Source organism: Puma concolor, chromosome A2, assembly GCF_028749965.1.
Source record: "Puma concolor isolate L17-30 chromosome A2, mPumCon1.1.hap2, whole genome shotgun sequence".
NCBI lineage: Eukaryota > Metazoa > Chordata > Mammalia > Carnivora > Felidae > Puma > Puma concolor.
In genome coordinates this window covers 119479224-119496580 of record NC_141668.1, presented here as the reverse complement: position 1 = coordinate 119496580, position 17357 = coordinate 119479224, and the positions used below count along the sequence as shown (strand labels likewise).

The 17357-nt window shown below is 42.5% G+C and overlaps 2 protein-coding genes across 7 annotated transcripts in view; one reads left to right on the top strand and one right to left on the bottom strand.

The window, feature by feature from the left end:
• FANCD2 (FA complementation group D2) overlaps positions 1 to 10726 on the top strand; it is a 64048-nt gene extending 53322 nt beyond the window's left edge. The window contains exons 36-44 of the mRNA XM_086697458.1: positions 164 to 286; positions 1088 to 1181; positions 1861 to 1932; positions 2647 to 2685; positions 3677 to 3751; positions 4534 to 4608; positions 5546 to 5692; positions 7236 to 7331; positions 10317 to 10726. Coding sequence (XP_086553584.1) covers positions 164 to 286; positions 1088 to 1181; positions 1861 to 1932; positions 2647 to 2685; positions 3677 to 3751; positions 4534 to 4608; positions 5546 to 5692; positions 7236 to 7331; positions 10317 to 10388 — 793 coding nt within the window. The 3' untranslated portion in view covers positions 10389 to 10726. The remainder of the gene's footprint in view (positions 1 to 163; positions 287 to 1087; positions 1182 to 1860; positions 1933 to 2646; positions 2686 to 3676; positions 3752 to 4533; positions 4609 to 5545; positions 5693 to 7235; positions 7332 to 10316) is intronic.
• Positions 10727 to 11029: 303 nt separating this feature from the next.
• Positions 11030 to 16913, bottom strand: FANCD2OS (FANCD2 opposite strand). 6 transcript variants are annotated; one of them, XM_086697456.1, is made up of 2 exons: positions 16819 to 16913; positions 11030 to 12340 (listed from the first exon to the last, which is right to left on the bottom strand). In XM_086697456.1, the coding sequence occupies exon 2, from the start codon at positions 12330 to 12332 to the stop codon at positions 11799 to 11801; it is 534 nt and encodes a 177-aa protein (XP_086553582.1). In that variant the 5' UTR covers positions 12333 to 12340; positions 16819 to 16913; the 3' UTR covers positions 11030 to 11798. The 6 variants fall into 6 exon arrangements, with proteins under 6 accessions (XP_086553582.1, XP_086553583.1, XP_086553578.1 ...); XM_086697457.1 differs by lacking the exon at positions 16819 to 16913 and adding an exon at positions 16581 to 16812; XM_086697452.1 differs by lacking the exon at positions 16819 to 16913 and adding an exon at positions 16331 to 16574.
• Positions 16914 to 17357: the final 444 nt, after the last annotated feature.

The window sequence follows — 17357 nt, the reverse complement described above, 5'->3', positions numbered from 1 at the left end:
AATCATATTCTGTCTCTCTCAAAAATAAATATTAAAAAAAATTTTTTTTAAAGGATAAATGCTAGTAGTTATTGTAAAGCTAAATAGCTGGTAATATCTCAAGAAGGAAATCTTGATTTAGGAATTCTGTAACGTGTTCATACTCCTGTTGCTCTCAATGCAGCATCTACCTGGAGCATACAGACAGTGTTCTGAAGGCCATAGAGGAGATTGCTGGGGTTGGTGTCCCAGAACTGATCAGTTCTCCTAAAGATGGATCTTCCTCCACATTCCCCACCCTAACCAGGTAAAGGAGTTCTCTCTTCCAGTTCTTTCCCTAAGTTAGAATCACATTGTCCAATGTATGTGGTTTCCAAATAACTACCTTACCCTTCATCTAATTCTGTTACAGATGGTAGGTACAGTAATTCATTCAACACATAGAACGTATACTGTGCATTCTTTCCAAGGGGTTCTCAATCAACCCATGTGAAAGGACCTTAGTGACGAATGAATTTTCAGTAGAGTCTTCAAAGACAATAAATATTTAGTCACCAAATGTGTCTTGTTAGTACTTTCATCCTTTAAAAGTGAGACTAATATTTTAACCACCTTTAGGATAAAGTGATTATAGTATCCAATCATGTGTACATCTCAGTGGGTTTTTTGTCTCATACAAAGTTTATAAATCACTTTCACATTCTTTATGTCATTTAATCCTTGCATCGATTCTGTGAGTAGGTATCATTATCCCTGTTGTACTGATGAGGAAAATGAGCGTTAGAGAGGGAACTTACTCAGACTTAAACATGCAGTAATTATGGAACTAGGAACTTGAATTCAGATCTTTTTACCACCACTTCATGGCTCTTTCCATGCCACTACACCGTTTCCCTTCATAAAGTTAATTCCATTGTTTCACAGGCCATCTTCTTGGACTCCTTTTTTAATCCTTTCAACCCCCACCCCCATCCTTTTACAGTGGACCCTAGTGAAAGGAAATTCAAAGAGGTGGAGAAGGAAATGATTTTTGGTTCCTTGGCTTCTTCCTAGGAAGTTCTATCTAACTAGTCATCCTTGTGTGGGTGTGCATATTTTCCCCTTTTAGGCACACCTTTGTCATTTTCTTCCGAGTGATGATGGCTGAACTAGAGAAGACAGTGAAAGGTCTTCAGGCTGGCACAGCAGCAGACTCGCAACAGGTGGGTCACATACTCCCAGCACAAGAAGTAGACCTGACTAACTAGGAAGCTTCTGTGTCTTCTATTTCTGGGGTCCAGGTTTTCTTCTAAGCTACTTCCTTTGAGTTACAGAGATCCAGGATTCTTTTTCAAAGAACTCTTGGTTTAATTTCTTTCCTGTCAGTTTGAGAGAGGATTGGGTTCTGTATTCCCTGGCTACTACCCAAGGGAATGCTCAGGCTTCTCCATAAGCCATAGCCCTGGAAAAAATGTCTTTGGTCCCATGCCTGGCAGCTTGCTGCTTGTGAGCTGGTATGAGGTGAACAGGCCTGTTTAAGATGCTGTCACGCTGGGCCTTGGCAGTCCGCTAACCAGAGCTGAGCTAGACTGCTGACAGCATAGGTATCAGAGAAGCCACAGGGATCTGAACACCAGCAGGTGTGTTACAGAGGCTTTTTCCTATTTAGATGTTACTGAAGAGGAGTTTTCTTTTTAGAAACTCTCTCTGAGGTACCTTAGTGTTATATGTATGCGGGCCTCAGAGCCATCTTGTGGGTGCACTGGTAAGATCTCTGAGAGAATAATTGGCTTAAATTAATCTCTGAATAGCTTTGTAATCCAAGACCCATATGTTAGTGGGAATACAATAATAGAAGTACTTGGCTGATTCAGAAGTGCCTATGTATTTGATTACCCCCAGATTCATGAAGAGAAGCTCCTCTACTGGAACATGGCTGTTCGAGACTTCAGTATCCTCATCAACCTAATAAAGGTGAATGTGGAGGCTCCTTGACCCACCTCACCAGCTAACTATAGAAACCAACAAGGGTCCTGGCTTCCAAAATGGACCTTCCTGCTCCTTTCCCCACCCTTCCTTGGGGTTTGTTCTTCCCTGTCTTCCCTTATCCCTCTACCCATCCTGGATAACCCCTTCTTCTCTGAAAAGGCAATGTCTTTTTCCTTCTCTTCCTTCCTCTTTCTCTGTCTGTGCCACAGTACTATTAAACAGATCTCACCTTGTCTTGGGTCCTCTGTGATCTGAGTACATTTCCACTAGCTCCCTTTTCCAATCCTGAATGCCTTCTTTATCCCTCAAACACAATGTGTACTCTCACCAACTCCATGATTTTGCTAGGGTATTCTCCCAGCTCAGAATGTCATTCTCTCGCCTTTCTGCCTCTCAGTCCATCTGTCTTAAGGCTTCACTTCAAGGTTTGGACCTCTACAATGCCATCTTAATATCCCTGAGTTAATATCCCTGAGTTAGAGTAAATTTCTTACTCTTCTTTGCTTCCCTCTTCCTTTTTTTTGAATTTCAGTGATGGTGATTACTTTAATTTCTGTTTTGTAATTAACTATTGACATGCCTTTTTCATTTTAGAATTCTCTACACCGCCCAGAGCTGTGATTTGCACAATGGGGAAGAGGCTGGGGGTGCTCAAAGGAGCAGACCTCAGCTTTGGTTTCTTGTCTTTTGTGTCTCCAGGTGTTTGATAGTCGTCCTGTTCTGCATGTATGTTTGAAGGTGAGAAAATGACCTGGCCTTCGTTAGTATTTATGGTTCCTGTGGATCTCTAGAGATGGCCTCAGCAGAAAGGAGTTGCTTAATACTTTGTCCACAAGCCAGAATTTTCAGAATCTGTGCTAACAGGTGGTAGTCTAGAAAAGACAATGGATATGTTTTCCCATACTAGTTGGATGACTAGAGAAGCTAATTTTGCTATGAGTTTGAAAATTTTTGGTTTGAGTCTTAGAACTAGCAGGAGTGGATTCAGGGCGGCCGACTTTAAGAACAAAAGTCACTCCTGCCATTCCTTCCCAGGCAACAGGGAGGAAGGAGGAGTGGGTGATTGCTCTTTTTAAAGCCCATGGCTGGCCTCATGAATGTGGAAGCTGGTATCCTGATAACCACTGAACTCCTCTCCCAAGGGGAGAGCCCATATTAGCCTTAGATTTGATGACGGGTCAGGAGCTAGGGAATGTTATTGGGAGAATGTGTCTTTCCGACTCCTGATGGTTCCTTCCAAGTGAATAGCACCTTATTCTTGTTATCTTCTAGTCCCTCTCTTCCTCTTTACTCTCTCTGCCCTGGCCCGGTGTGGGAGATGGGTGAGTAGGGAGAGTGGTTTATCTGATCATTAAATTTGGCAGTTGATTATGTGCTTCCTCATCTCTATACCTTTTTCCTTTTGGGTGTAAGTGGTCCTTAGGGAGATGCGGTCCTCCTCTGTTTTCTGTGCTCTCATTCTTACATGGATCAAGGCTTCTGCTCATTGTCTGTGTCTAGGGTAGGTAAGTTTGCCTAACTCTGAGGCTTAGTTAGCAGGCCCATTTAGTTTTTGAATTAAACTTACATTCTCCAAATTAACCTTTTGGATTCCTCCCTGCTTATTTTTTATATACAAAAATAAGATAAAGCCCCTGGGCTGGGTGATGCTATGCTACCTCAGGCAGGGGCTGTTCTGGTGAAAGGCCTCAACAGAGGTCATCACTAGTGTGTCTCTTCTCTTCTTCAGTATGGACGTCTCTTTGTGGAAGCATTTCTGAAGCAGTGTATGCCACTCCTAGACTTCAGTTTTAGAAAACACCGGGTAAGAACTGAGAACACAGAAGAAAGGTGTGCTGTGTACAGTTACTCAGAAGATACATCCATGGTGACTCCTGAGCTCGGAATGGGGGTGGTCCCATTCCTAGGATCTGGGCCACCATTCTGCTGGGGCTCCTTTGGTCCACTTCAGCTATCACCAAAGATGCCCATATTGGACCAAATATTTCAAAGTAGGCTAAACTCCTCAGACCCACTCTGATTTAAACCCACCTTTCTACTTTTACTTCAGATCTGGGGGTAGTTGTTCCTTTTAGCTTGATTTTATTGTGTTGCTGCATTCCCAGCACCTCATGGATCAGTGTGTCATTTGCTTATTCCTTTGCATTTCTCTAGGTCTACCCTCAGAAATAACAATAATAATAATAATAATAATAATAATAATAATAATAATAATAATAGTAATAGTAGTAAACAGCTCATTGTGTCATAAACTTTTTGCTGTTGTAATGGATAGTCTGGAGAGTTTTTTTGGCCAAGTGAGATTCAGGGTTAGAGTAGTGAAATAAGGATAAAAACAAAGGATGATTCCTTACACATATTTAGCAAGTTTGCAAGACACTCTCACAGTATTTGGTTGGTTCCTCCTTATAACCTAGAAAGAGAAAGGGGAGGATAGCTAGTTAGTCCTCACTTTGAGGGCCAAATTGAGATGATTACCAATACGAGGCTGGGACCTGCAAGGTTTATCCTCTTTGGAGCCCTTGGTTGCATCTAGAATGAAATTAGAGCATTTAATATGGTATTTATGAATTTTGTTGGTTGTAGGAAGATGTTCTGAGCTTACTGGAAACCTTCCAATTGGATACAAGGCTGCTTCATCATCTGTGTGGGCATTCCAAGGTAAGAGGGGAGAGCAAGTCATTGCATCATCCTGCCTGTTGGCTTAATCTCAGTGTGATCAAGAGATCCATGGGCTCCACTTCCTTCATCCTTTTTTACCCTTCTTGAGTCTTTATTTTTGAGACTGTGTGTGTCCAGAGACAGTTTAATTCAGAGTGGTCAGATCCTTAGTTGCTAGTTGAAATTGGGCAATCACATAGAGGGAAGTTTCTGGCTCTGAAGTTTGACTCAAACTCCATAGCACTGTTTCCTGTAGAAGCTTCTCTTTGGTGAGAGATAGAGAATGTTGGTGGATGTGTTGCTGCTATAAAGTACTCTGGGTGGGAGGAATATTATATAAGTGATGATTTTCTGCTAGAGACAAGAGGTGGTTCTAAAAGCAACCATCTGTAGAGCTTTTCAGGCTCTACTAACTTGTCAAAGAACACATCTGTCTCTTGTGAGAACATTTTACCATTAGAGGATTTTTCCACTTGAAGCCTACAGTTGAACCATTGTCACTTTTTGTCTGAAGGCATACAGAACCACAGAGCTCTGTAGTCATAGGCAAACCAAATAATTCCTGTGGCTCACTTCTTCACTTCGTTCTAACTTTAGAAGGTGCTGAACAGTGGAGTTATAAGGGATACTCTGTTGTTTAATATCAGTATAATACATATTCAAGAATATTTTAGGTGAATTCCTTGACAATTAGTCAATAAGAGGTTATGAAGAAGAACCTAAGGTGTCGGTGTTAGGTCTTCTAGGCTCTTTTAGCTTGAAGGAGAGCTGCCATTCTCTTTAGAGATGGCTGTTTAACAGAAATGTGTCTCTGGCCTGTACTGGGAGGACCTGTGCTATTTTTTAGTGTTCACGATGTCAGGAATTCACAAGTTTCTGTGTAGGAATGTGAAAGAATGATAGTCCAAGTGAGTTGGGTGCATTGGTTTCTATTCAGATTCACCAGGACATGAAACTCACCAAACACGTGCCTTTGCTCAAAAAGACGCTGGAGCTGTTAGTTTGCAGAGTGAAAGCCATGCTCATCTTCAACAATTGCAGGGAGGCTTTCTGGCTGGGCAACCTCAAAAACCGGGACTTGCAGGTAAGCCTAGAGGCATGCCAGTGATAATCTACTCCTGTTCTTTGTGAGAGCATCAGAAGGTATGTCAAAGAGGTCAACTGAGCCCTGTTTTCTCAAGACTGTTTTCTCTTAAGGCTATGGCCATTTTGCTCTTAAAGTTAGGGCAGATTGGTCTTAGTCATGGTCTTATGGTCTTAGTCATGGGCTCCACCCCTCATCATAGCCAGCAAAGGCACCAAAACATGCCACTGATAATAACAATGGCTCAGAGATAGAAGAACCAGATCAGTAAAACCTCTCTCCTCAACCAGAGTGGGCTCCTGTTGAGAATCTACTGAGGGTAGATTCACAACATTTTTTTATATGGACAGACTTTTTTAAAAAGTTATTTTCGTTTTTTTTTTTCCCTAACCAGTCTGTCTTATTTCTGAAATTATTATCTGCCTATTTTTAACAAGTAAATATTTCTAAGGTCTTTCACCTGACAGAGTGTGTGAGTGGGGAAGAGGCAGAGACAGAGGGAGATACAGAATCTGAAGCAGGCTCCAGGCTCTGTGCCGACAGCTCAGGTCTCAAACTCATGAATGGCAAGATCATGACCTGAGCCAAAGTTGGACACTTAACGGACTGAGCCACCCCAGCGCCCCAGAAATTGTCATATAGGGTACAAGTCCTTCTCATTCACATATACAATAGCTCAGGGTTTTATAATCTCATATATGAAAAGAATAGCACCCCAGAGAATTAGTTTCCTTTTTTCACATGTGCTTTATGAGGTACTGTTATTTCCGCTGTACTGGTTTTTTTTTTTTTTTTAAGTTTATTTATTTTGAGAGAGAGATAAAGAACGAGCAGGGGAGGGGCAGAATGAGAGGGAAACAGAACCCCTAACAAGCTCCGCCCTGGTAGTGCAGAGCCCAGTACGGGGCTCAAACTCAGAAACCGTGAGGTCATGACTGGAGCCATAACCAAGAGTCAGATACTTAACCAACTGAGCCACCCAGGTGCCTCTTGCACAATACTATTAAACAAAATACTATAATAAAACAATACTGTCGTTTCCCTGAGAAGAGTAAAGCTCAGAGAGGTTAAGTAGCTTACCTAAAGTCATTTAGCGGTAAGTGAGAGGTGCCAGGATTTGAGTCCAAACAGAAATGATGAAAAGCTGATGTCTTTAAACCACTTTGTATGCGGTGTTTCAGCTTCTACATGGCCATTTGTAGTTGGTGTGTTGGTGGTCATATACCTTAAGGTATTTGGGAAATTTTAGAATGATACTCAACATTAAATGAGTCACCAGTATGTCCTGGCCTTGTAAAATCTAGTGTGATACTAGAATGCAACAATAGACTTCTTATAAAACTACATATTATATGGGAGCCACACTTACCTCAGAGTGTGATTATCACTTCTTTAGGTACTAGATCACAGTTTGGTGTCTGTATTTGACCATGTTTGAATGGCTAGAATATCTTGTGTTATCTACAAACCAAGCCTTTCTCACCTTGAGCCCCCAAATATGTTTATTGTAACCCACCATTTTTCTTGGCCCATCTGCATTTAGGGTGAAGAGATACTATCCCAGAATTCCCAGGAGAGCACAGCCGAGGAGAGTGAGGATAATACAACATCCCAGGTCTCCAAGAGCAAAGCAACAGAGGTATCTCTGCATAAGGCCCCAGACTGTGCAGTTGACAGTTGTATTTTTTTAAGTCAGTAGAAAGTATAGAACTTGCTTTTTTTTTTTTTATCTTAAATCCTTGTGAGTCGGCACTACTTTTTTTTTTGTCTGTCATTTTATTTTTTTTAAGTTTATTTATTTATTTTGAGAGAGAACATGAGCAAGGGAGAGAGAGAGGGAGAGAGAGGGAAAGAGAGAGAATCCCAAGCAGACTCTCTGCTGTCAGCGCAGAGCCTGGTGTGAGTCTCAAACTCATGAACTGTGCAATCATGACCTGAGCCAAAGAAGAGTTGGATGGTTAACTGAGTGAGCCACCCAGGTGCCTCTATATATATTTTTAATGTTTATTTTTTAAAGCGAGTGTGCATGTGGGAGCAGGGGAGGGGCAGAGAGAGGGGGAGACAGAGGATCTGAAGCAGCGTAGAGCCCAATGCGGGGCTTGATCTCAGGAACTGCAAGATCATGACATCAGCCAAAGTCAGATGCTTAACTGACTGAACCACCCAGTCACCCCAATGTTTATACATTTTTGAAAGAGAGAGAAAGAGTGCAAGCAGGCTCCACACTTAGTGTAGAGCTCAGTGTGGGGCTTGATCTCACAATTGTGAGAATGACCTGAGCTGAAATCAAGAGTCAGATGCTTAACTGACTGAGCCACCCAAGCGCCCTTATGTTTTGTGGTTTTTTTTTAAGTTTATTTATTTTAGTAATCTCTACACCCAACATGGGGCTCTCGAACTCATGACCCCAAGATCAAAAGTTGCAACTCACTGACTAAGCCAGCCGGGTACCCCACCCTGCTTACGTTTGTAATCAAAGACTTCTATGTTCTTCACCATTGCCTCCAGAAAAGCTTCTGTTTTTATATGAAATTCTGTGGGGGCCAAAAGACTCTCTCAAGTTGTGGCATATGTTGTCGAGTTGAAAAAACCATTTTATAGAGGAAAAAAGAAGCAGTCTGGTGTTCTCTGAGTGTTGAGAAGAATGAGTTAAACCATTTAAATATGTTTTGTGAATATATAAGATAGAAACATGAACGCATTTGGTGGAAACTAAAGCACAGAATCAAAAGCTGCAGTCACTAAGGACTACAGTAAGAGAAGGGGTCCTTATTCTTTTCTGGGCTATTACAGATATTTTCAGGACTTTACAGAAAGCTGAAGAAAAATGGATATTTTTATTGAATTTTGTTACAATTCAGGTGGGTTATAGACACCAAGAAGCTCAAATTTAAGAACCCCTCCTGTAAAGCCTCTCTATAATGCAATTTGAGGCTGATGCAGAAAGATCATTTAATATGAAAAATACTTTTATTACATGGTCCTCTGTTGTATTTGTATAGTATACCTCTACCTTGTTCTCATAAAAAAATTTTTGAAACAGGGGCGCCTGGGTGGCGCAGTCGGTTAAGCGTCCGACTTCAGCCAGGTCACGATCTCGCGGTCCGGGAGTTCGAGCCCCGCGTCAGGCTCTGGGCTGATGGCTCGGAGCCTGGAGCCTGTTTCCGATTCTGTGTCTCCCTCTCTCTCTGCCCCTCCCCCGTTCATGCTCTGTCTCTCTCTGTCCCAAAAATAAATAAACGTTGAAAAAAAAATTTAAAAAAAAAAAAAAAAAAATTTTTGAAACAGTATCTTATTAGTTTGGTACTTTCTCCTAAAGCCTCCCAGATTAAAACTGGAAACCAAAGATTTTAATTTTTTTTAAGTTTATTTTTGAGAGAGGAGAGAGAGAGAGAGCGAGCGAGCAGGGGATGAGCAAAGAAAGAGGGAGACACAGAATCCGAAGCAGGCTTCAGGCTCTGAGCTGTCAGCACAGAGCCTAACTTGGGGGCTTGAACTCACTAACCGTGAGATCATGACCTGAGCAGTAGTCGGATGCTTAACTGACTGAGCCATTCAGGTGCCTCTACTGACCAAAGAATTTTATGCTGAATTCCTCTGGTGAGATACACCAGAATTATTTTAATTAAAAAAAATTTTTTTTTTCTTAATCTTTGTTTTTAAGAGAGAGAGAGAGAGGAAGACAAGATTTGAAGCAGGCTCTGTGTTGAGAGCAGAGAGCTGGATGTAGGGCTCAAACTCACAAACTACGAGATCATGACCTGAGTTGAAGTCGGGGGCTTAACCGACTGAGCCAACCAGGTCCCCCCCACCCCCAATTTTTCTTTAATGTTTGTTTATTTTTGAGACAGAAACAGAGCATGAGTGAGGGAGGGGCAAAGAGAGGGAGACACAGAATCCAAAGCAGGCTTCAGGCTCTGAGCTGTCAGCACAGAGCCCGATGCAGGGCTCGAACTCGCAGACCACGGGATCATGACTTGAGCTGAAGTTGGACGCTTAACCGACTGAGCCACCCAAGTGTCCCAAGATACACTAGAATTTTTATTTTATTTTGTTTTATTTTTTATGTTTATTCATTTTTTTTGGAAAGACAGAGACAGTGCGAGCAGGGGAAGGGCAGAGAGAGAGGGAGACACAGAAACTGAAGCAGGCTCCAGGCTCTGAGCTGTCAGCACAGAGCCCGATGTGGGGCCCGAATCCATGAACAGTGAGATGATGACCTGAGCCAAAGTCGGACGCTCAACCGACTGAGCCATCCAAGAGCCCCTACACCAGAATTTTTAAGTTAGCAAACATTTCATTCTATATTGAGTACCTACTTTGTTCTATATCACACACATGCAGTAGAGGTGGAGGACCATGGCTTATGTAAAAATCCTGTGAATTTGGTTCAGTTGCAAAATGTCATAGGTTGCTATCCCAGTGGCCTTCCTCCATAGTCTTGGCTTAAGAGGTCACAATAGAAAAATAACAGGGGAGCCTCAATTCCTTTTTCAGATGAATGTTTTAACACCCGTCATTGGTTTTAATGATGATACAGTACAGTAAATCCTGTGGGAGCAGTCTTGTAATTCATGGGGTTATTCAGATGACCTAAAATATCTAATTATCCTTTACCCCTTAGGATGGTGAAGATGAAGTAAGTGATGGAGAAAAGGAGCAAGATAGTGATGAGAGTGATGATGACTCCGATTAGACCACAGAGAGACTGCTGCCCCTTCCCCATGTCTGCTAGCCTCTTCCTGTTTTGTGTTTAGGGTTTGAAATCTGTCTGCCTTCCTTACTGGAAGCATCCTGTTTTGTCACTGGGGTGGTGGGCTTTGCTGAATCCGCCGAATTTGAATTTCATAGGTTGTCTATCATCATCAAAGACCTTGGCTCATGATTCCACTGTAGCATTACTTATCGGTCTTGGGCAAACGTGGCAGTGCTATGCTGTGGAATAGATACTGGGCTTTGGGAGCTAGTTTTGAAACTTTTAGAATTTAGGATTGTACCAGTTTTACAAATAAATTGTTTTAAGTTCTGCCTGAACTACCTCATTCCTCTTTCTGAATTTCCTTCATAAGTCAAGTATTACATGGAATTCAGTTGGGGTTTATGCAGAGAAATAATGGAAATTGGTGTGAACACATCACTTCTACCAATTAAAATCACATATTTCCTATTCTAAGGACCATCTTTACTTGAGATGAGAAAATCTTTGTGATATTTTTGGAGGAGTGACAAATTTCTGGACAATTCCCGAAGAAAGTCAAAAGGAAAATTCTGGCTGCTTTTTAAAAATTCTCTGGTCATCCTATAGATAAAGAGGGAAAAGGCACCATCAAACTCATGTTGACTTTGTATATGTGTTTATTTTATTTCCACATTATTCTGAGTTATACCTATAATCTAGTTACAAGAATGCTACAAAATTACTTGTTGTTTATTAGAAGTAGAATAGTAGTACACCAGCTAAAATGGGGAGCTCTCTTGTGTTCCGCCAGAAAGCCCAGTTTCATTGCTGCCTCCAAGTTCTTTCTTGCCAGGCTATAAATATTTATTTAATATTTGTTAATATTTCTACCCACTTTAGTACTCTCCAGTGGCATTAGGATGTGGTTGTTAGGGTTTTTTGTTGTTGATTTGGTGGTGGGGGGGGGATTATTTTTTATTATTTTTTTTAATCCTTGAACCATCTATAAATTTTTGATCCCTTCGTCCTCATGTACGTGGAAATCCGTAATCTCCTTCCTTGACACCCCTTTGTTTCCCCAACTCATTTTTGGGGAACATGATGTCGTCTTAGATGTTGAAGTGAGTTCACACTAGGCTCATTGGTTTATATGGTTTAATGGTTCTTTATCACATGTACATGTTAACGCTAGTTTGACTCTCTTTTAAATGTTGTTCAGCTTTACAGTGGAAATGTTCTCCCTTGCTCCGGTCACTGGCCTTCTTTGGAGGGGAAAGGAAATAAAGGGGTTCCTGAATTGTCACTGCGTGACAGAAAAGCAAGATTGCTGGGGTGATGTCAGTTTCCTTTACACAGACAGGTTTCTGTAAACTTCAGACACATAGTAAAAGGGCATGGTATAAGGAACAGGAATCAGATGGGAACCCTTTACTTGGAGTGTTGTAAGGCAAAAGTGCACTTCTTGTATGTTGCATACAGTAAGAGGATAGAGCGCAGCATCTGTTTGCACATGGTCACTGTCATCTGAATCTGAGGTTCCTTAAGTCCAGTGGGCCACTGGTGCTCCCGGGTGATGATTTTGCAAAAGGCTGATTTGTCTGAAACTCTGAAGGTTCCGGTCCATTTTGGTGGCTGAGCTGTGATGACCCTGCCAAACACGGAATCCACTCCACTGAGGCGGACAGCCTGGGGCTTCCTGACCAGCCCTTTCTTGTTCATGGTTTGGAGCTCTGATGTGTGGCAGGGTAACTTGGGACTCACCCCAGGCTCCAGGAATGGGCTGTCTAGAACTAGAGTGACCTCTTGAAAGCACAGCTGCACTTCAAGGTCAGAAGGGGTATGTGGGAAGCAGGGGGAAGCCCTAAAAGGGTGCTTTGAAGAAGATGTAGGTGTTGTGTGCCGCAGCCATTGGAAGCTCTCGTCCAGTGGGGTCCATGGTGACCAGAGCTGGTATCCTGCCATTGACAGTCCTAAAGAAGAGGAATCAGAACATGGAATTTCCCTAGCATGGTTTTGGGAAGGGCATGGCCATTTAAATTCACATTTAGTTGTTTCATTATTGACTTTAACTTATTCTGTAGTTCTCATTAACAGACTCCAATAGATGCTAAGGATACTAGTAATTCTATAAAGTGCAGTAGTGGATGGTCACAAGTATTGAATCTGGCAACTACTATGTATACTAAAACTTTATTAAGTCTTATCACAGGCCTCTGAAGGTAGGTTTTAACCTATTTTACAGGTGAGGAAATGGGTTTGTCCAAAATGGAATACCCCGGTTCACCATTATAACTGCTAAAGACAGAATCTACACCTCTGAGGTGGCAGAGGATGCTGGCACTTCATGATGAAGTGGTCAGAAGCTCAGAAAGGCCATATCTTACCAGATATTTGTGACTCTAAATCCCATGTACTTTATTTATACCAGGGGTTCTCAAAGTATGATCCTGGCACTAGCAGCTTCAGCACCATCTAGGAATGTAGAAATGTACATTCTTGGGCCCTACCTTAGACCCATAGCATTAGAAACGGGGGGTAGGGCCTTGCAATCTACATTTAAACCCTTCAGGGTATTCGGATGCACTTACTATTTGAGAACTTCTGATGGTGTCCCTTTTAAGGAACTTAGGTTTTCACTATTCTTCATTATGGAGACTGTCTCCTCTTGACCCTAAAAACCTGTTTTTTAACATAAGGGAACAGCTCTCTCAGAGCTCTGAGGTACTTATGTACCACCTCAGAGGAATTACACCAGGCTAGAAGGAAAAAAGGTTTCCAAAGGACAGTCTTTAAATAAATGTTTAAACATTTTTCTGATTCTTCTAGGTGTGTTTTATTTTTGACTTTGGTTTGTTATGGGAGACCCAGTGGTTAAGATTGTGATTTCCCCCCCTAGGGGCGCCTGGGTGGCGCAGTCGGTTAAGCGTCCGACTTCAGCCAGGTCACGATCTCACGGTCTGTGAGTTCGAGCCCCGCGTCGGGCTCTGGGCTGATGGCTCGGAGCCTGTTTCCGATTCTGTGTCTCCCTCTCTCTCTGCCCCTCCCCTGTTCATGCTCTGTCTCTCTCTGTCCCAAAAATAAATAAACGTTGAAAAAAAAAAATTTAAAAAAAAAAAAGATTGTGATTTCCCCCCCTTAAAGGAAAAAGAAAGGGCTGGGAGGATGTTGCTAACTCAAAATTTATTCAAGTAGAAAATGGATTTTCCATCATTCTGCTTTAAAATTGCCAATATATAAAAGGTTTTACTGAATTAAGAAGCTAACATTTTTGAGCACCTATGTATTGTGTTACGGGGCATAGCAGTTCCCTTTTCTTTCCAGTCAAGTATTTTTCTCTGCCCCTTCTCTCTTCTCCCACAAAAGGTAACAGCAGCAGATCTGATCCCATCCTATCTAGTAATTGCCCAAGAAATGTGAAAAGTTGACTCCTCCACCATAGTTTGTAAGACAGTAAAGTTAATTTTAAAAGAGAGTTGTCGGTAGCATCAAAAACCACAAAATACCTAGGAATAAACCTAACCAATGAGGTAAAAAGGTCTGTACGCTGAAAACTATAGAAGGCTTAAGAAAGAAATTGAAGACACAAAGAAATGGAAATAATGGATTGGAAGAACAAATGTTAAAATGTGAATACTACCCAAAGCAATCTATATATTCAATGCAATCCCAACCAAAACAGCACCAGCATTCTCACAGAGCTAGAACAAACAATCCTAAAATTTGTATGGAATCACAAAAGATCCCAAATAGCCAAAGTAATGTTGAAAAAGAAAACCAAAGCTGGAGGCATCACAACCCCAAACTTTAACCTGCATTACAAAGCTGTAATCATCGGGGCGCCTGGGTGGCTCAGTCGGTTAAGCGTCTGACTTCGGCTCAGGTCATGATCTCGCGGTCTGTGGGTTCGAGCCCCGCATCAGGCTCTGTGCTGACAGCTCAGAGCCTGGAGCCTGTTTCAGATTCTATGTCTCCCTCTTCCTCTGACCCTCCCCTGTTCATGCTCTCTCTCTGTCTCAAAAATAAATAAATGTTAAAAAAAAAATTTTAAAAAACTGTAATCATCAAGACAGTATGGTATTGGCACAAAAACAGACATAGATCAATGGAATAGAAGAGAGAACCCAGAAATAGACCCACAAATATATGGCCAACTAATCTTCAACAAAGCAGGAAAAAGTATCCAATGGAAAAAAATCTAGCAAATGGCGCTGGGAAAACTGGATAGCAACATGCAGAACAATGAAACTGAACCACTTTCTTATACCATACACAAAAATAAAATCAAAATGGATGAAAGACCTAAATGTGACAGGAAGCCATCAAAATTCTATAGGAGAAAACAGGCAATAACCTCTTTGACCTCGGCTGCAGGTCTCTGAAAGCAAGGGAAATAAAAGCAAAAATGAACTATTGGGACCTCATCAAGATAAAAAGCTGCTGCACAGCAAAGGAAACAACAAAACTAAAAGGGAACTGACGAATAGAAGATACTTGCAAATGACATAAAGGGTTAGTATCAAAAATCTACAAAGAACTTGCCAAACTCAACACCTGAAGAACAATCCAGTGAAAAAATTGGCACACGACATGAATAGACACATTTCCAAAGAAGAAACCCAGATGGCCAACAGACACAGGAAAAGGTGCTCAACATCACTCATCATCAGGGAAATACAAATCAAAACCACAATGACAAATCACCTCACACTGGTCAGAGTGGTTAAAATTAGGAAACAATAGGTGTTGGCGAGGATGTGGAGAAAGGGGAACCCTCTTGCACTGTTGGTGGGGATGCAAACTGGTGCAGCCACTCTGGAAAACATTGTGGAGGTACCTCACTATTTTTTTTAAATTAAAAATAGAATTATCCTATGACCCAGCAATTGCACTACTAGGAATTTATCCAAAGGAAACCAAAATGCTGATTCAACGGGGCACATGCACCCCAATGTTTATAACAGCACTATTGACAATAGCCAAAGTATGGAAAGAGCCCAAACGTCCATCAACTGACGAATTGATACATGCATATATATGTGCATAATATACACGCATACATGTGTCTGTATGATTTGCATATGCATACACACATACATACAATGGAATACTATTTGGCAATGAAAAAGAATGAAATCTTGCCATTTGTAACAATGTGGATGGAACTGGAGGGAGGGTATTATGCTAAGCAAAAGAAGAGAAAGATATCACATGATTTCACTCATGTGGAATTTGAGAAACAACAGAACATCATAAGGAAAGGGAAGGAAAAATAAGATAAAAACAGAGAGGGAGGCAAACCATAAGAGACTCTTAAATATAGAGAACAAACAGGGTTGTTGGGGGTGGGGAAAATGAGTGATGGGCGCTTGTTAGGATGAGCACTGGGTGTTATATGTAAATGATGAATCGCTAGATTCTAATCCTGAAACCAAGACTACACTGTGTGTTAACGAGAAGAAATAAAAATACATACATACATACATGCATATATTAGGACCTCTTTTTGGAGAAAAGAATAAAATAAAAGCAAAAGAGTTATTGGTGACATTTCAAATCAGAAGACCTCTCCCTGACAGTGCTTAGCATAAAGGAGGTTTGTTGATTTCTTTCAACTGTTGTTTTTCCTGTCTTTGTACATTCCTTCACGTACTGTGTTCAAATATCTGGACTGCCTTAGGATGAGCAATTGACACTGAAGGGATAGTTGTCTATTACAAACATCCTGTGAAAGTCTTCTGATGCTTGATGTCATCACTCACTACATAGAAGATCAGGGCTGCACTGGTACAACACCATGGCAAGGTGGAATGTGCAGGGTGTTAACAACTCCTCAGCATATGACCAAAAAAGATTACTTAATCCCAGGATCCTTTTCCTGAATCCTTCACTCCTAAGAGCAGATAGGGCTGGAGGTAAAAGGCTTTATCAAATGCCCAGCTTAAGTGCTGGGCAGAACCAACCTGGGTTGAGAGGGGGCTTCTGAACCCAGATCACACCACTTCCACACAAGGTTTAAATCAAGACGATTCACTCCTCCACTCCCACCACCTGAAATCACCGTCATCCACTCCAGTAGGGGTTCAACCTTGGAAGTCTGTTTAAGCTGCTTTAATAGCTCCCAGATACGGAACACCTTGTACTCCTGGCCAAAAGTCTTCCCCTTTACACGCTCTTCCCGTTCCAAGGAAATAGGTCCCTCGATTTCCCTACCTGGGAAAGGGGAAGTGAACGTCCAGGTGCAGCTGAGATCTTCGTGAACTGTGAACTGCGATCCTGATCCGGAGAGTCTGAAGCTGCCGGGAGTGGGGGAGGCTCCCCTTCCCAGCAGGCAGAAGGGGCTTGTCCCCTGTGGGTCCCTAAACGGGGGTGGGGGCCAGACGGCTTTGGCCGAGGCGGAGGTGGCGGTGGGAGCCCGGGCCCGGTCCCACCATCCGGGCCAGGGGCTCACCTGCTGAACTCCGCGGGGCCGCACGCTCCAGAGTGGGGGCCGCTGTTCCCGGGCCACTTCTCTTCTCCACCGGGCGCCTGGCAACCGCCTTTGTGACCCAGGACGGGGCGGGGCGGGGGGGGGGAGCCCGAGCCGCCGCGGGGATGAGGGCTCCAGGCGCCCAGCTTGGGAGGTGTCAGGACTACATTCTCTACCCCCACCGCCTTGGAACCCTTTGTCCAGGACTCGGTTCGAATCCTGTCCTCTCCATTCCCCCTCCTCCTCTCTTCCCCGCTACACCTTTGTGCTTTTCAGATAGTCACGAAGGGCGACACGCCCACTTCAAAAGGTGTGGTCAGGAACCTGCATAGAAGTCCCGGGACTTGTAGTTAGTGTTGAGTTAGTCTTTAGTCTTTTTTTTTTTTTTTTTTTCAAGTTTATTTATTTTGAATGGGGCAGAGGAGAGAGAGAGAATGCGCACATGCATGCGAGTGGGCAAGGGGCAAAGGGAGGGGTGGAGAGAGAGAATGAGAGAGTGTCCCAAGCAGTTCTGGCTTGTA

Bases quoted from the DNA above. Each gene is read 5' to 3' on its own strand.
- FANCD2OS (XM_086697456.1), bottom strand. From the start codon at position 12,332: ATGGCAGGATACCAGCTCTGGTCACCATGGACCCCACTGGACGAGAGC.